At 34.3% G+C, this 19,814-nt stretch overlaps 2 protein-coding genes across 3 annotated transcripts; both read right to left on the reverse strand.

Moving 5' to 3' along the window:
- Positions 1 to 2,249: 2,249 nt before the first annotated feature.
- On the reverse strand, positions 2,250 to 7,874 carry LOC112965564 (transmembrane emp24 domain-containing protein 11-like). Of its 2 annotated transcripts, none has more exons than XM_026064688.1 (5): positions 7,725 to 7,874; positions 6,683 to 6,797; positions 5,742 to 5,856; positions 3,339 to 3,485; positions 2,250 to 2,450 (listed from the first exon to the last, which is right to left on the reverse strand). In XM_026064688.1, the coding sequence occupies exons 1-5, from the start codon at positions 7,852 to 7,854 to the stop codon at positions 2,301 to 2,303; spliced, it is 657 nt and encodes a 218-aa protein (XP_025920473.1). In that variant the 5' UTR covers positions 7,855 to 7,874; the 3' UTR covers positions 2,250 to 2,300. The 2 variants fall into 2 exon arrangements, with proteins under 2 accessions (XP_025920473.1, XP_025920474.1); XM_026064689.1 differs by having other exon boundaries at positions 2,301 to 2,450; positions 5,742 to 5,867; positions 6,697 to 6,797; positions 7,725 to 7,854.
- Positions 7,875 to 12,044: 4,170 nt separating this feature from the next.
- SPON2 (spondin 2) lies at positions 12,045 to 18,643 on the reverse strand. Its single transcript, XM_026064671.1, has 6 exons — positions 18,476 to 18,643; positions 17,449 to 17,674; positions 16,865 to 17,088; positions 16,401 to 16,592; positions 15,109 to 15,283; positions 12,045 to 13,068 (listed from the first exon to the last, which is right to left on the reverse strand). Exons 1-6 carry the CDS (start codon positions 18,641 to 18,643, stop codon positions 12,890 to 12,892), a joined length of 1,164 nt encoding a protein of 387 aa, XP_025920456.1. The 3' UTR covers positions 12,045 to 12,889.
- Between the last annotated feature and the right edge of the window lie 1,171 nt (positions 18,644 to 19,814).

Below are 19,814 nucleotides of genomic sequence, written 5' to 3' on the forward strand. Positions count from 1 at the left end.
GAGCCACAGACCGCCCAGGGGGAACATCCAGCTTTGAGCTTCATAAAAACCCACTGTTCATAAAACTGCCGCCAAAGTACCTCGCAAAAGAGCGACGGTTCCACTTCCCTTTTACGGATTTAATTAAAATTGGTTAAAGACGCTAAAAACATTTCATGAAAGCCAAGATATTTAATGATAGTTCTAGATAAAGATCGAAGCACTCTCAGACTGCAGTCAAGGCTGACGCTGTTGGCGCTGGTTTGAGGTTAGGCCTAATTAATACTAAAGAATATAATAGCCCCTTCATAAATTCTCATGTGATGCTTGCCCCTTTGGTTTTAAAGCTTAAGTGCATTTTAAGTGAGATCAATAAAGTTTATAATTGGAATAGTTAGGAGCCTTAGGCTGAAACTAAGTGTCAGCTAAAGTCTGAATCACAACCTGATAGCAACCCGTTATTAAACTTTCTTCTTGGACTTCATTTCTTATATGGTTGTACCTCATCTTTCCTTCTTTCCCACCACCAAAGAATTTATTATAATACATGTTTTAAGAGAGTGCTCTATAAAAGTGAACTTAGTATCACTTATTTACCGGACGTTTCATGTGACAATTCTAAAATCTCCAGACTTTTAAATACAGAACACACATCAGTGAGCAGCTTTATAARATTTTATTTTGATTGTTTAAGTCTGCAGAACGCTACTTTTTGTCTCCATTTCATATCTGCTTTATGGATTCTCACCTATTCACAGATGTATTTTCATTTCCATACTGTAAAAGTAAATGAACTTAACATACAAGGTCACTTCTTTGCTAATGAAAACAAAAGATGAGAGGACAGAGGAAAAGAAAGTATCACCTTTAAAACAATAATTGGTCTGCAAATATTTCAGCTTGCACTACCTTTTAGACTAGCAAAGGGTCTGGAAAGACAAGCAGGAAGCCAAAAACTGTAATGTTCTGCTGTCACAGTGCTCTCTAGAAGACCTTTTTTAAGAATGTCCTTTTACTTGCTAATCAAGTGGTGAAATGGATCATCTTATAGCCACCTCCAACCAAGTCAGATTTATCTTAAATTTTCTTAAATTACAAACCTTCTTACACTACTGCTGCTCAGACGAGCTCATTATCTGAATTTTTAACCACAGTTCTGGCATAGAATTTGTACTTGCATGATGCTGTAGCTGCTCTGCTAGCTGTACATAAGCTAGCTAAATTAAAACAAATCAGGTATAGCCATTGAAGCTGCAATAAGTGAAAGGGAAATATATGATTAAGTCATAAACTAGTAAGTTCCTTAGCCACTCAGTGCTACAGTTGCTAAATAATTGAAACAGAAATAATTCTTCTACACAGAAACAGCCTGAAGAATGTAGTGTAAGAATAACTTAAAATATATAGGCACAGATTCAGTGCTTAGAAACAAACCTATGATTAGTATACTTTGGCATACTTCATGAAGACTATAATTTACATAAATAGCTGTGGGAAAGGGCAGATCTCCACTCTGTAGGCTAGTGGTTAGGGTTCATCTGCAAGCAGAAAGYAATTGTTCATCCAGGTCTCTCTCTCTTCCACAGTAATTGTTACAACCACTGATCRTAATGTAACCATAATATAACCAAGGGTGGCCTCAACCGCCATCCAGAACTTGGAATATTTTAAAAGAAAACAGTCGCAATTGTATTTGATGAAAAGCTAGGTGTTACACATACAGAAGAGTATCAAGACGCTCTTAAATTAAGCTCCACAAGGGTTATAGGTGTTTCTCTGTCTGGCATCAGAAACCTGATCAGGCTGAAATGCTAAGCTGTTCGTGCTAGTACAGAAGCAGATGTCTAAGTGAGTAGAGAACTTTAAAATATAGGAAATAGTTTTAGATTTCAATATTAGATATAACAGTCCTCAGCTGAACTTAAATCCTGCCTTAATCATTGAGTCTTTCTTCTAGATTTAGCTTTACATCTGTAGAGGAAAAGCAGGTGATTGATTGATAAAAGATGGGATTCAATGCATAGGATGTAAGAGGGAGCTAGATACTATGATACTGATGGGGAAGGCAGAGTTAGAATAAAAGCAGGGGTAGAAGAAGAAAAGCGTGATAGTTATATGAAATCAGTTTTATTACAGAGAGAGAGTTTGCTAGATTTTCTCTGAGCGTTTTTCATTCCAGAGGTTATTTTCCTAATTCAAAGATAGTTCAATATCTAAATAATGTAAATAATCTGTGTGTTTATATTTAATGTCTTATTAATTCAAATGTAAGGCATTTCATGGCGTACAATTTTTGAATCTATGCATTTACTTTATAACACTTAAACAAGCTTCTTAGCTATAAAGAAATCTTTGAGAGATTTGATTTGCCAGATTCCAACGGAGATAAGGATTAATGTTTGTACAATAGCCCACCACAAAATATTGCTGTTGGTTTGTTCACTTGTCTTCCGAAAGTTCTCTTCGCGTTCCTGATAAGAGAGAAAAAGCATAGTTGGTATTTTTCAGCATCTACATACTTCATGCTGCTAGCCTGGTAACTAGACATGCATCCCTCCTGTAAACGGTAGTGAACAAACACTCTTCATAATGATAAAAAAGAAAGTTTATTCTTCTTATCCATAAGGCTGTCAGATTTGCTTATCAAAACCGAGAAGCAAATACACTGTTGTCCTGAAGCAGAATTGCAAGCAGAAGTTTCCTGCGTTCTCAAAATATGTTCTGTATTAAATATGTTCCATTAGCACATGCTTAAGATGTTTTAGGCTTACAGTCAGTTTCATATTGCATTCAAGGATAAAACTCAGGTGCCAACCAGGATCTTTTTGCACCCAAATTTCTTTCCTGAGGAACCAGATAATACATTTCAAACACATGACTGCACGCATATCTGAAGAAAGTGCAGACAATCGGTGTACTCTTGTTTGAAGGAGGGCTTTTTTTCTAACTGCAGAGAGACACATGAATGCACACTCTATCATTTCCTTACCCACCCCAATAAAGTTTAGTCCAGCATGGAAACAACAGCTGGCAACAGCACCAACAATGGTACCAGCCACCTGCTCAGCTGCTGTTATTGACTCTGACCAAGAAAACTATATTTAGAAATTCCTGCTTTAAAATAACATATATTGTTATAAGCATGAATTCACAGTGATTAATTAGTTTTTATGTTCTTTCACTTTACAGAGTAAACAAAATTTGCAAGCTAATGTGGGTTTTTTTGGTCAAATATTACTAGATTTTTTATGAGTTAATGAAAAATAATACTGCAATTAAATAATAAACCTTGTAATACTTTATAAAATAAATAACCCTCTGTGCATTATTTTTTAATATTTCAATTAGGAAATACATACTCTTTCATAGTTTTGTTCTTTGGATATGTGATGAATTTGCTCAATCAGATGTCCCAGTCTAAAGTTAACTTCATTCACTTTGTCTTTGGCTTGAGCAACAGCTTCATCCAGAAAATGTTCTCCAACTCTAATGTCTAAATGGATACGCTGTGAACATAAAAAATATTCTCATGACTGTATATTTTCCCCATTTTCAAATTCCTTAGAAAAAAAGAAGCAAAAGACAATTTTTTTTAAGCTTATTATGGGAAAATGGTTTTAATTACTTATAGGAATCCTTACTAAAGTTAGAATCAGCTGTGATATTTAAAGTATTTCTTAATTTTATTTTGAAATTAATTATACAAATTTAAAATCTTCACTAATGTTAGGGCATTCTTTTATACTAATATTGATTCAACCAGTATGAAAATGTTTTCTGTTCTTTGTCCAGACTAGTAAAAAAAAGGAAAATTATTAGGACTGCTCCTTGCATTTCACATTCCATCCTAATATTACAGAAATCACATTCTTCAATAGCACTGCAGAAACCTTTTAATAAATGTGCTTGTAGGTTTCCTCTGCCTAAAGTTAGGAATATAAGACTGGAAGGAGACCAGCTGTATCATTAACTGCAATGTTCTCATAGATGTTTACGCAGAACAATCCATAAGGTATCKATTTTATGTCTCCACACACCTTATCGGGTATGAAATGACTTCCAGTATCCTGTTGTAATTGCAAGATCTATAGCAAATATATCCCAAAACCTCAAAACTGTAGACCCATAGAAAGAAAACAGAAGAATGTAACTTGCAGTATTATAAAACTGATTTGGGTTTAAATAAAAATCTTTGCTAAAAATAAAAGGGGAAGTGACCCCAGAAGCCAGCTCATAACTAAGAGAAAATAAAAGTTTTAGCCCACCAGATAGCCTGCAGAAATCCTAGAGCTTGGTATTGACACAACAGAAGTTTGTTCCACAACAAATGGAGACTCTATCTTCTTTCAACTCTCTTTTAGAGTTAGTTAATTGAACATCCAGAAGTTCCTATCACAACCTTATGATAGCCTTTGTCCATGAATTTATGAAGCTTTGTTTTGAAGCAGTTTAGATGCCACCACTGCATCTGGTTCTTCCAGAAGTCCACTTGATTTAATTTAGCTTACAGAATGCTTTTCCTTTTCTGATTTTTATTCCTGCAGATATAATTATAGAAAGCAATATTTTTCTTTTTAATTTTTGCATTGTTAAACTAAACAAACAGTGCTTTTTAACTTTAGCTGTTAATCTTCTCCTTCTCTGCATTTTTTAAATAGGATGACCAAAACTGTACATGGAATTCTAAATGGCATCTAGCCAATGACTTGTAAAATGGTATTAATACCTCACCATCTATACTAAATAAAAATCTCCTAATATATGCTCAGAATTACATTGATGATTTGTATTTATACATGACCAATCAGTACTTTATCTCCCTTATTTTCTCCAGTTGATGCACTTTAAAAAATTATTAGTAGAACCTAAGTGCTTTTGCAATGTGTACGATTAAATTTCAACTCATTTCCACAAGAACAGCCCATAAGAACACCTAATTATTTCTGTGTAACRGTCCCTCTACAGTACAATTAATATTTCTCAGTTTTGCGTCAACTACGTGTTTCCAAAGTGTGCATCTAGCATGGGATTTAGTTTAACTCACTTCACAGATTTACAAGATGTATATATCTAGCTGGTTATCTAATCCATTTTTATAGTCACTGAAAGAAAAAGGCAACTCAAGAAAACAATTCTTCTCATGCATTTTAGTCAACTACCTTTTGAGAAGAGGCATATAGATAACATTTTTAATACAGTGTTTATGAAATTGTTTGCTGAAATAGAAGTAGATTAGAGTCATGATATCACCTTTGATGGCCCTTTTTTTCCAAATCTGCTTTAAGACCAACTTCATTGGCAATATCAAGAATGGTAATATGTTCTTAATTTTAATATCTTTCAGAAATTTAAATGCTAAATTTTCTGAAAGAATTCAGTCAAAATAGTGGAGCCATGGAATATGATAAGTAGTTTTGCAACAGTATTTGTCTTAGTCTTATATATCTATCCTTTTTAACCAAATGGCTCTTCTTATTGATCAGAATCTTTTCATATTCAAAGCACTGTACAAACATTAAATCAATCTATAGTTATTAGTCTTACCTCCTTAATCTTGATTTCTTACATATTAGAACAGAGTCTCTTTATCTCTTCATCTTCATAGCTCTAGATTTATCTTCTTTAGATACCTTCTTTATCCACTAGGAAATGTGGGATTATCTCCTAGAAGTTGAACCAACTTCTAATCTAATTTTTTAAACTCTGCAGTTTGTCTACAATAGATACTATTATGATGAAGAATATTTAAGAAATACACTTACCAGTTTACTTCCTGCAAATGCCACAAGCCTTGTGGAGTTCGACTGTAAACAGATAACATGCTCCCCAGATATATAAGATGTAAAAGAAAATGTTGCTTGTGGCCCATACAGTTTTCTCAATAGTACCTGTAATTTAGATATTATGTATATTGAGTATTTATTTAAGTTCTATGTATACTGATAAAACAATCAAAAAACAGTACTGTGTGTTTCATGTAAAAATACTAAATTGATTAATCCCCTGAAAACAGTAAATTAATCTGAATTTCAGAATAGATTTAGAGAATAATAAACAATTTTAGCTCACAGTACCAAAATGCTATGAATATGTGCAGTGGACAAAAGCCAATGTTCTCTAAAATAAGCRTTTAAAGTTTGAAAACTAAGACCTTATTTAGACACAGAAATAAGTAGTCTATTGTTGAAAAAGCTCAGCACCTCATGGCAGTGCAGGCAATTGCTATGGATGGTGGCTATATGCAGCCTCATGGTTAACTTCACTTTTGCAGTTTAATTTATTATCAGCCTTTCTTTCAGCTGCTCAAATACTTTCTGTACCATTTTGCTTCATAAGTGAGTTTACATTCCTTTTAAATCTATTGTGTTTTCGCAATTATATCTTTGTTTTTTTAACGACATATTGTTTTCTGAATCTAGTAGTAATGTAAAAAGTCTTGCCAAGATTAAAGAAACAGAGGGAAAAAAGGCAAAAACCCTAGCTGATTAAAATAAAATTTCTAAAACCATACAAATAATTACTAGACATTGCCATTTGTATTTATTCTGAAGGCAGCCAGAAGGTGCTTATACTTTTCAACATCAAAATATTTAATTAGCTGATATACTATGATTTTACATTTTACAAAAAAGTGTCCATTTTTTTAGATAGTGTTGCCTTCCAGTGCCAAAGGTCAATATATAAACCCTACAGAAATGTTCACGATAACAGATTTACCTCAGCAGTAGGAGTTGTGACAGTCACAAACATTCCCAAACCAGGAGCAGACTCAAGAAACTCTTGCTCACGTATATCCCACTGTTGTACTTTGTAATTTCCTGAATAAAAATATAGATGCACATCTTCTAAACAAAAAATAGCTTAATAGTAAACATCTTTATTATTTTTTATATCCATTATTATTTTTATATCCAAAAATATGGATATAAATGATTAATAATAAAACATGATAGGTATTTCATAGACTTATGCCTAAAAATTGCTCGGAGGCATTTTATAACACAATGTGAAATGCAATGAAGTTTATACTACAGTAGAAATTTTTCTAGAATACTATAAGAATGGTTGATTGACAAATAATACTTTTTGATTACCCCTAAGGCTCTGGCAATATTAGCATCCAGAAAGAATGCAGAGACCTCCAAAAGAGGGTGTAGGTACTGTACCCAAATTACATTTTTAAGATTGTCTTTCACGTAGATCCCAATATTTGTAAAAGCTGATTACATACTTACTTTGACTGTGCTCTTTTAATCTTACCTTTCCAATGTAGTAGAAAGAATTTAATGGGCTTATGATACCCCAAGTGGAATGGTACTTTAGTATGTCTTGAATTGCTTCTTCCCAGCTAGTGTTAAGCAAAAAAAGTAGCTCTCCCATTCATATGGGGAAACCATGTTACAGAAGTTCTGGTATGAATGACTAAATCAATTAGAATATGTAAAAGCACATGTCAAAATAGCAATTCCACTGCCATAAAATTAGAAGATAATTTTTTTCTTAATCCAGTTAAAGATGCTGAAAACTTGCACTGCTAAGTTAGATTTGTATGTGTAATGTACACACACAATGTGCGATGACACTTTGGCTTGCCCCGGCTGCAGGGGCTTATTTTCACTGTGCCCTCTTTCTTATCACCACAATTTTACCATACTTACCAGTCACAGATTTTCCTGTTACATTACAAGCTATTTTTATTATTGCATACTTTAGATCATCATTAAAGAGCAATGACAGGTACCTACCAATTACCAAGGTGTCACTGGGAACGTCCTCAATTATACATTTCTCTTCTCTTTCTCCACTATGAAAATACAAAGCAGGTGAGAAAGAAATCCAGAAGTTCATAAGAAATCCTATTAATTGGCTTTTCATGATTTTTATGTATCCCAGTTGTACTGAATTTGAAGATGACTATTTACAAATGTATGTAGTCCTGTAGCTGTTCCTTGTTTGCTGCTTATCAGTGTGTTTTTGAGAGAAAAAAAAAAGCTGTGAGAAAAGACAGCTGGTGGTTACACATTTAGAAACAACTACAGTATGTTCCACAGAATGAGATAACAAGAAAGAGATAATATGTAAAGTCTTTCTTCTTTCCCAGCATCTGGATCAAAATTTTATTCTATACACATAGAGGAATATGGAACTGAAAAGGTACTTGAGATCAGTACCCTAGATTACTGTAAGCAACCTCTTGGGCTATCTATCTCTTTCCATCAGCTACTCAAATTTCAACTTAAAATGAATTTGTTTTTCTTGTATCATTTCCCATTTATCCTGCCTGGTTATTCCAGAGCTTCACTCCTCCCTTATCTAGAAATTTTGTAATTTCCAACTTAAATTATTGGAAATATATATACCTATGCAAAAAACATACAGACTACATAAAATGGCTGAAAGAAATATGAAGAAGAAAGTCAAAAGAACCTGATTAATAAAATAGTCTGAAACACTAAGTGATATGATACAGCAGAAAAATTTAGAATTAACACTTTATCTAAATAAGATTTTTTTGCATTAGAATGTCTTTTTCTTAGATACTACTTAACAAATTCTCTAAAGAAAGTTATAGTATAATTCAAACAATTATTGAGATTTTATTATTGCCCTCTCTAGTATCACAAAGCCAATAATCTATATGCCTGATGCCTGACTGAGTTACTGCTCAAGTGTTCCTCGTCCTTTAAACTGAGATACCTGTGTCTGAGAAGCTGGCCTCGGGGTGAGAGGATACACAATCATTTTCCAGTGGGGAAGACCCACCTTTGGGATCATTGCCTTATTCAGAAGCTCGCTGCACTCCTGCCATAAGACTTCCATCTCTCTACAGTCTGATCACTGATTGTCCCCATCTCTGCCTTGTTTTTCAGCAGCACCTGGCATTTTCAGGTGAGATTGTGCAGTGAAGTCCTTGAACGTGTCTTTGATGAAGCTCTCAGTTCACTTCAGAGGTCTTTCATCTTGCCTTCAAGATGGAGGATGTAAGCTGCCTCTACTGCACACACACACGTGCTGTGTATGTCATACTCAGTGCATTCGACTGGTAACACCATCTCCTTGTTGGACTTCCAGCAGCAGTTTTTTTACTTGAAAAGATGGATAGGTAATTGGATTTTCTTTCGTGTTTTGCTTTTGTATAACTGTGAATTGCTGAGCTGCACAAGTTGATCCTCAACACTATGTGCAGACCAAAGGATCGTGACTGGCCCTTTCCCCTTACTGTTCAACACTTTCTCTGTTTCCTTCTTCACCTACCTCATAAAATGTCCTGTTTGCATTTATTGCATTATAACCATGAATTTATTAATCAGATACTGTAATTGAGATCACCTGATAAAATTCTCACTGATGTCAGTTTGTAACTCCCATGCTCTGAGATTAGTTTATCTTTAGCAAACTCTACTGTAAGGTTTGGAATTATTTTTGTCAATTGACTCTAAATACTGTGCACTCAACTTTTGACTAGGCAAGATGTATTGTCTAGTGAAGTTTTAGAAATTAATTCAGTTTTTATTTGGCTACATTTATATTAGTAAATAAAACCATATCCCTCTCCCTATCCATTTCTGAGCAGCCCTTCTGAGAACCTGAGATTCTACTAGTGCTAGTAGCCATAGAATTGGCTCCATCATACTACAAGACCATTTCTTTTCCTTGTATCAAGAAGGAAAGGAGGACAGTGACTCATCCTTTATTGCTGGAACATAAATACCTAAAATTTCAGGATAGTAGCTCTTACTGGATTATTGCATATCTGAAAACAAAAACTGATTCCTGTTTATCGGCTTTCACTGAACCTGCTATCTATGAAGTTGTCCAAGTAAAAATGTTTTTGTCTAACACTGGCCCAGGCTCACAACTATTATCAATTCAGTCTGTTCCACATCACAAAGTATCTTCACCAAAGTTCTGGTTCAAGTATTAGTGCACTTCAGGCAAAATACAGTATACCTATAGTGATAAAGAGACAGTCAAAGGCCAGGAACCTTTGATGCTCACTCTTATTCTTATAAACACTAATTCTTTTTAGTCACAGATCACACCAGTCCCTCTTGTATCCTGACTTATCTACAAAGAATATCCTGATTTTTCGCAATCAGTGAACACTAAGCTGCTTCTCTGGATGTCTGCAGGGAAGCTACAGCCCACAGGAAAGCAAAAATGTAGACATAGCTTCAGTTGTCAGATGAGCTTTGATGTATTCACAGCTAACTGTTCTTAAATTTCTTTTCAGGCAATGGACAATCTGTTCTCAGTAATCAGGTACTCTATAACACTATGGGAATTGAAATTGGTATCCATAATTTTTGTAAGACCTCAGTTCAAGCCTGTGGTAACCTTTTTGCTGCTACACTTACCTCTGAAGGTGTCTTCCATCATTGCAACAGTATCTGCCCGTATAGCTGATTCTTCCTACATGACATTCTTGCTAAAAAAGCATCTTTACAGATCCATTCTAAGTTTCTTTCCAAAGTGTTTTCTGAGATTAGTTTAACCCAAAAAAGAATTTACCTATTCCTTCCCTAAATCCCATGTGGTTAGGACCATGGTATCTTGTCTGCCAGCCATCTGTAACACTGGATATAAGGGAAAAGGAAGGAAGAGCTCCTCTCTCAGACCAGCAACCAGGGAACTGACTGGATAAGAAACTTTTCCTTAAGGAAAGTTATTTATCACTAATTTGAGTTTCCTGAATTGTGTTGGCCATTTGCATAGTCACTTCCCTTTCCACCCCACCTCCGCCTCTTATTCCTTCTCTCTCAGTGTCCTTTGGGGAATTTTTGCCTTCAGCAGTTTGAGTTAACACTGGGAATGCCCCAGTATCAGTTCATATCTTGTAGGACTGAGATCCTACATTCTGGACTTGTAAGCAGTTGCAAACAAAGATGCTCTTCTACAGGACCTAGCCCTTTGCCTCTTCTGGACGTGGCAAGAAGCAAAACTCTAATGCTTAAAGAACTTTAAGGTTCGTCCAAGGATAGCTTGCAGCTGAGCAAAAATTTATATGTTTGTTTTCCCTAAGTCATAATTTAGACTTGCATCTGAATTCTGCTTAGGACTTTACTGAGTTTAGCCTATGATCAGCTGATCAATCGATCTGAATTTAGTTCCTGCCATCAGAGAATACTTAGATCTGTATTTCAATATATGCTTGCATTTTCTGAGATGATGATAATACTGTGTAACTACATAATAAATAAGTTTAATGGAAAAGAAAACATAAAATGAGGAAAAACTTCTATGAAAAGAAGACAAAGAATGGAAAAGGTGGAGAAATTAACTAAACACAGTATATGGAAATGATAAAGAAATAACACTATTTCCCTAAAATAAACACACATGAAAAATAATCAGCTGATAAAAATGGACACAGGAGAACCTGAAGAAAAATAGATATATAAAAAGAATAAGACAAACAACTTTGAAAAACAGGCAACAGTGGAAATCTGAAGAATGCAAGATGTAGAAATAATAGCTAAAATTTCCTATTCTGAGCTCTAACAGCTAACAGCTGTGTGTTCATCAGTGTTTGTATGACCAGCTTAGGCTAAGCTGATAAAGTCTGAATTTCTCTGGGACTTTACAAGACTTATCTCCTGTAAAAAAATATAGGGAACAGTTTAAATGCTTCTACCCTAAGAGAATACGCTGTGTTCCTTTAAGGGCATAATAAAGTTGTTGGTATTTGACATATTTCAGAATGAACCTACTCAGCCCAAGGTCTCTCATTCAATATCTATACTGTATATTCGTAAAACTGTAGTGTGCTACACTAAAAGCTTTGTTAGCTGACTGTATTTTCTACTCAGCTTTCTTATTTTGAAATTCTTTTCCTAGCTGGTAGCCAAGGCTGTAAGTCACATGTTACTTTCTTCTTACAACAAAGGATTGTTTGAGCATTAAAATTTGCAGTCTGGAACAGTTTCTGGAGAATTATGTTTACTTATATTCATGTATACCTTAATTTCAGATAATTTTAAAACCTCAGTAAGTTTTCTCTGTACAAAGATCATGGTGACACAAGTAGCAACAAACACATTTAAAGAAACATGGACACATTTATTGCGTATATAAAGAGAATGATACAATTTATGTTGTGGTCAACAGTGTTAACTTTCTATCGATTATTTTTGAGGCGGTTGTCCCATGAGGGACTCACACCAGCCATTAGTCAGTTTTTAAATCACATCTAACACTTTAAATTAAGTTTAGGGTTTTTCTACTAGTATACAAACTTCTGATTTCTGCTTGTAATTTTCTTGGCTAAGTGTCCTTATGGGAGRTATTTTTCTCACTTTTGAGAAAAACAAACCTTTTCATGCATTCACAAGACTCAAGACATGTTTTCTTCATTATGTTATTGTCATAATCATACTGCAAACATCTGATCACTCTGAGTAATGTAAGTAGTTTCTGAAGTAATGCACGTTAAACATGTTTAGAAAGACAACAAACACGCCAATAAATTATAATAAACATAATTTAGAGAAAAAAATTAAATTTCTAGGTATAAATAGCTTTAAATCAACAAATTATAGTATTTAAGAACATATTAGCTTAGATTTTGTGATTGAAAGATTTGTTGATATATGTGAACTGCAATCTTTCCAAATGTCTTCTTTTCTGCCACTAGAGGGTACTCCAAGAACTTACAGTATATTTATAACAAGGATTTATCTGCRTTTTTTGTTCTGTAAATGATCAAATACTGTTGTTATACTAAACCGTAGGAATTTAACCCCCCCACAAAATCTTGAGATAAAAAAACTTTCAAAACCAGTCTAAAACACCTTTTCAGTAAAATAGTACAGCGTACCTGAATTAGAAGGAACATTGACTGATATGTAGTTTAAATTTATTTAAACTTATCCTACTTTTAAATTATCTAAATTATTATCTGTTCTTTATTTCAGACACAATTATCTGGTTCACATCCTGTTTCTTCATCCAGATTTGGACAGGGAGTTCCATTATTGGCAGGCTGAAGAAGTACAAAGCGAGTTCTGATCTTGGTCCCTGGTTTTCCACAAGGACCTCTACAGAGACCCCATGAAGACCACTGTGAAACCTCACAGTCCAGTGGTGTTTCTGCAATATACACAATAAAAAGGTAACTTTACAGAAATTTGTGCTTAAGGCAAATACATAGTTGGCAAAGCATTAAGGAATGATGATCAGATAGTGTCCTTTCTTATACAAAAATACATGTGATATTAATAAAATCCATATGTTGTCTAATAAATAAAAGCATTTGTTTTCAGCTCCTGAACTCATGGATATAGATATTATTATTATTGCAGTCTACAGACTGTTTGAGGTACTAAATCAGTGAGTGTAGATATTACTTATTGAACTGAAATTATAAAATTCACATCGAAGAAACCTATGTTTGAAATGATTGCATTCAAATGATTGCATTCAAAACATTTACTATCAATGTGATAATTCATTTACCATTGCATGGCTTACTAAAAACATCAGAATTAAATCTTTTATCTGGTTTATTTCTTCCTAGATAGATATTGTTCCTTAAGTTGTTCATATCAAACTCCATTTAACTCTTGTTCCAATTTGCTTCACAAGTAAAGAAAATTTCCATTTTTTAGCATTATATCATCTTGCTATTTTTTGGCATGTGCACTGCAGTTCTCATCACCAACAAAGATATCCTATAACTATAAACCTTTTAATTCTAAAAGGGTTTTTAATGTACTTTTAATTTACTGTAACCAAAGAAGTCAGAAACTCTAGAGTACTTTGCATAACATATCCTTGTATTGTAAATATCTCTCATGAAAATACAGATGCTTATTCCTTAGCAGGTTAAATAACAATATTGCTTGTCAGAGGAAATTGCATCAGTACTGTTTATGACAGCATTTGGGGATAAAATAGCTGTGCACAAACCCAGCTCTAAATGGTGCACTGAACATGTGACCTCTGGTATAAATTTCCGTCACTGTGCTTCCTCTTAGAAGACAACTGACCACTTCTGTTGTAGTCTCTGATTCCCATGCTCCTAGTGAGAATGTGGGACATGATTTGATCTCTGGTAATTGAATCTGTCCTTTTGCCTCTGGAATAAGTTTTTGAATAGACTGATGTACTGGTTAATACACAGTGAAGTGGGGGTATATGATTAGAAATGTTTTTTGAAATACCATATTTTAAATACATTGCTTTAACTTTATATCCTAAATAGGGCCAAATGTTCCTGTTCCAGTCTGTGTAGAGAATGAGCTTTATTTTACTGGTTGTGAGGTGACTTTAGCACAGAGCTATAGGCATGCAATCTTCATTCCGGAGAAGCCCTTCTTGGAACATGGCAGCAATTCTAGGAATACACTGGGGATTTAGCCCATTGCTCTCTCACATAGGATTTGGAATGTCAATCTTCTTATTCTTAACTCTTTCTCTTACATTTACATTTACTTTATAAAAAGCCACTAGACAAATGTAAAGAGAATATCCAGGTAGACACCATCCATCTGTTGTCTTTCCCTCAGAGCAAATGTAGTAGTTGTTGATCTGGAGATTTGAAAATTACATTTAAGACTGACTTGAGTCAGTAGTTTGTACACCTTCCTACCCAAAAAAAGGTTATTTCCTAGCTTTTTAAGGAAAAAAAAAAAGAGAGAACAATCTTTTTTATGTGGGGATGTGTGTTGCTATCATATATATGTCAAAGTCAATTTCAAACCCTCTGACCCAGAAAGAGACAACAATAATACTTCTTTTGCTCCATCATCATGCAAAAACCCATGGAGGAGTATTTACTTCAAAATTTACAAAGAATTTGGGGAACTCTGATTCTGAATCAAGTATTGTTTATTTCTCATAAAATTCACAGATCTACACTGATACTAAGACTTGAATAACCCTCATTGTGGATCTAACCCAAATGTTTAGACTCTAGCTCASATATGAAATTCATTCCTTATTGTTCTTTCAGATACTCTCTTCTGTGTCAACTGGCTTGTTTTATTTCCTGTGCGTGAGTCTGGAAATTATTTCTATGCAGATAGACTATTCAGCCTAACCGCATCTGCATCACCTGCCAGATTTCCACATATTTTCTGAATGAATGGAAAAAAGAGAATTGAGCATATCAAAGTAATAATCACTCACCTGAGACAGAGTCTAATATTTCATTGCTTTGAGCTGGCAGATTAAGATTAAAGACAGGAAGACCTGGTTGGTTTTTCTTTAATTTCAGCATTGTTACTTGAGCAATAGGTGGCAAAATTTTGAGTTTGGGATAATAAAATGAGTTTGCCGGGTGACTTGGAGAGGAACAAGTGATCTGTGAATGAAAAAGGGAACCTCAAAGGAAGTACATCATAATATCAATTAAAAAAAAAACCTTTAACATCATGTTTACACATTACGTGATACTTCTTGGCAAGTAAAATGCACCAGTCTACAAACCCCAACATGCAGAACTACTGCAGATAATCCCAGATCCTTTGTGCAAAATACTTTGGGAACTGGGCACAATGAATTGTGCCAACCTTTGGATGGAGGACTGGGGTGGGATGTGTTGAAAACTCAGAGTAATGTATGAAATGGTTTGATGGGGAAAGTGGATATTATTACAAGGTGGAAAATGCTAGAATTTACAAGAGTATTAAATGATAAAATATTAAGTATGCTATAGCAGCTGTCATATGGATACAGGAGGTCAAATGTAGTTGGTTTTCAGCTTCTCCATTTTTTCTCATTACTCATTAGTACAGCATTTGGCTGTAGAAAAGTTGACCTTAAACATGAGAAAGGATTGTCTGAATGCTTATGGTATTCAAAACTGCTGAATCAAGATGCTCTGTTTCCTACCACCTTTAAATGACAAAAGCAAAGTATGAGGAATACAGAGCATAGAGTGAGAAAAGAGGTTGAAAGTGGGGGCACTGCTGTAGCAGCAAAAAAGTTCTCCTCTGCTTTCCCTTGGCTCCCTTCCCTCAAATCTAAGTTTCAGGTTTCAGCAATTTTTTTAACTGAAAACTCCCACCCCACATCAGTACATGCAACAATTCTCTACTTTCTGCTTTTCTACAAGATTTCCCATTTAGATACATATTTAGTTCTGACAGGACTTTTGTGAATATTTTGATTTCCTTATTGCTTTAACAGTCATTAAAAATCATCTTATAATACTCATACTTTACGTTAATTATTTTAAATGTAGGCCAAATTTTCATGATCCATCTACGTTTACCTAAATGAATTGGAAAGATATAGAAAATAAATAAAAGCTGTAGAGTTATCAGCTATGCAGAAAATATACATAGCATCATCACTCCCAAATACTGAAGTCAGTTTTGCAAGAAAGAGTCTACTGTGTAATTATAAGATAATTGGTCTCTTAAAGGGAGTACTTAAAGTATATAGCATAATGTGATAAACCATGGACATATACCTACCTCTGTAACTGTGTCCTGTGGAATAGTGGCAAAATTTGGAGAGGAAAATGTGAAACCACTGTCAGTTCCAGCATCATATGGAAATAGATCTACTGATATTTCTTCCATCCAGTGGTCTCCTTCACAGAGATTTAGGCTGTCAATACCCACAAACCAGTCAGGACTTGGCACAATTCGTACAACAAATGAAACCTAATGAAACAGAAAGATCCATCAGGATTTCATCACTTATTTCAAAATGTTCCAGTCATATTTATGATAATTTTGTAAAGAGGAAGAGTAAAATAGAACATTACTTTTGAAAATTCTAAAATAAAAACTATACAGCGCTCCTTGCATTTTGGCAGACTTTTTTTAGTAACATAATTGCATTATATTGTTCTTACCAGTGAGAATTCAAATATTTAATTTTGTCTGCTGGTGACATGATATAAACCTTTAAAATCAATATGTTAATTACTTACTAAGGGATGTCTTGAATGCACTTCTAATTCAGTGGAGGTTTGTCCTGTACCACTGGAAATGGCAGGAGCAGAGAAGATTCCATGTACACTTTGAATTTTCTCTCCAGCTTCTTCTATTTCCTTCATTAATGCCCATGCTTCACCCTTTTCAGCAAAATCACGAACACCATTGCTGGCATATTCGTTTTTTTTCCACATGCCGTAGTCAGAACTATGAGTAACACCTATTTGAGTGAATACATTGCATGACATAAAAGTCTGTTTTAGATTGTCCTTTTTTCTTCAACTTCTCTGTTTTATTTCTGAGGTTAAAAATTTTGTGTATAAAAATGAGTGGACACTAAAACATTCAACTTATCACTGTTTATTTCAGCTTTAGCCAATTGAAAACGGAAGTCAACTGAAAACAGCTGCAGATTTTGAAAGCATTGTAGATACTGCAATTTGTGCATTTCATTCCTAGTATCTCTGGCTATTTTCTTTCTTTTTGCATTAGTTGGCTTAAAATTGAATATTAAGAAGAAACAATAATCAYAGTAGTCAAGAGATTTATCTGTTCTTAAAACTGTACATACTTCACTTACCTAGCATTGATGACCACTGTGCTGGGGGCCTATAAAGTGGATACTGCTTAGGGAAAGCAGTCTGACTCCATTTCCCGGTAAAAGTTATGCTGTACTTAGCCAGTTCCTCTGCTGTGCAAATAGAATCATCACCCACAGGCAAGCTGCTGGCATAACCTAGAATTGTTATAAGCAATGTCCAGATAACTTTACAGGAGCAGTGGACAAACATCAGGTTTTCCATTCCCTTCCACATGAAAAGATAAAAAAAAGATTGTTAGCCATATTAGTCACCCTAAACTCAAAATTGAATAACGGTTACCTATTAAAATGTAACATAGAATAAGTTATAACAAAACCAAAGCCTATATCCAAAACACTAAAAATTGTTATGCTTCTAAAAACATTATTATAATGCTTCCAGATTTGATATTTCCATGCTATATGCAACAAATCTGTAACCCTACCCGGGACAAGTGTTTCTAATGAAAATAAAAATATCTTAACCTTGTTCATAGTACTACCTCTGAGAAAATCTGTTTCTGATTTTCTGTTGAAATCTTATTAGAGTCACATCTTGAATTAATTAGAGTAGCAACTGTTTCTGTGGAAAACATTAGTGGTATATTTATTCTTCTAAAGATTAAATTGCAGGTTACTTTGCCAAAAGAAATGATTTATTTTAAATTTGTGTTCTGAAAAGGTTGTTTTATGGCATAATATTTAAAGTCAAATACATTTCAAATTTATATAAATTACTTTGCTGTCATAACTTGTGCATTTAAAAAATACATTATAATCACTTCAGATGGTTAAACTTAAACATTTGTTAAAAATAATATTTTTAAAAAGCTACTGTCATAGGTTGTGCAAATTTTGTTTTTAAATTAATATAGTAATTCCATCAGACTGTTGAACTCAAGCAATTGTTTAAAATAACAGCCTTAAAAAGTTACTTTAAAATGCTTTTGTCCTTTGAGAAAAGTATACAAATGTGACTGAAACGCTAATAATATACAAATTTGTTAAAAGAGCTGTAAATACTCACTAAATATTTCCTCTGGAGCACTGGTAGGGGGAGAGCACCTGCTTTTGCTGGCAGCTGAGCTGGTCTGCAAGAGAAGACAGTAGGAGTCTTGCTATTTATGCCTGAAGAGGATCCCTTTGGTCCAACAATTATTGTAATCTTTAGACTTTCCAGGTTTGCAAAAAGCATGCCATCTTCTTGCTTGCAAGCTTTTTGGATGGACTATCAGAGGTTTCCTGTAGGTCAACTGGTTCACGCTCCTATCAGAAGTCTGTGATGCCGAATACACAAAATGCTTTAAAAAAACCTTGAATTCTTACTAACAGTTCAAGTTTTCTGGTGACTGTACAGTTTTCTGTTCTTATTAATGCCTCTAAGCTATACGAATGAACTGATTCCAACACTGAAATAGTTCTAGTGAATACTCTTTAAATGAGAAGCATGTTTTCTTGTAAGTTTTATTGTCTGACAGATGCTCCTTCCAAACATTTACAGAGAGCTTGCTCACTCTCACACACCATATGTATGTGTTCAAATAAAAGGGGTGAGGCAGCTAAAAAAGTCAGAGGAAAAAAAAGTTACATTTCATAATTGCATATACTCACACAGACTGTGTCTCCTGCAAATATGAATTAATTTAAAGTAGTACAGTGTATATTTTTGTGTTCTACAGTACCGTATGCTGGATGATGAAAGGGCTCTGTAACACTGTGGTTTCTTTGGAAAGAGTGGTTTTGGGAAGCTCTGAGATTTTTCTTAGCTGTCTTCAGAGTAAAAACCCCAAATAAAAATCTTATTATTACAGCTAAATCAATAATCCTCTATAACACAGTACACATACTTACTTAACTCACTAAAATTATCTGGCAAAAATTATTTATAATACAATGACCCGATTAAGAAATAATGCTTAATATTTATTTTAGATTCTTCTTCCCACCACCTTTTAAAAGGCCCATAGGGAAAATAAGGGCTTTGTGCCATCCCTATAAGGTTAACAAATTCTATTGTGGCTGATCAACAAAGGAAGTAAGTTCAAAAGTTTACCATGCACCATGAGGGAAGTCTTGCATGGAGTCTTCTTTTCAAATTGTGAGGGATATCACTTAAGTACTTCCACAGATCTCAAATATCATGGTACAGCATATGGAAAAAATAGTTACTGCTCAGATGAAACTCCCAGGCTATCATAGCTTAAATGATGTGTGCTTTCCTCCAGAAGGGGGTTACCAATCAAGCAGAGTTTTATGGCCCTGTAACTGGAAACTTAGTCTCCCTTTTTGCCCCTTCTTCCACCACCCCCACCCCCACCCAGTAAATCAACAGGAAAAGTCCAAAGAATAAACTGAGATGTCTGAAT

This window comes from Apteryx rowi, unplaced genomic scaffold (assembly GCF_003343035.1).
Source record: "Apteryx rowi isolate R43461 unplaced genomic scaffold, aptRow1 scaffold_22, whole genome shotgun sequence".
In the NCBI taxonomy this organism is placed as follows: Eukaryota; Metazoa; Chordata; class Aves; order Apterygiformes; family Apterygidae; genus Apteryx; species Apteryx rowi.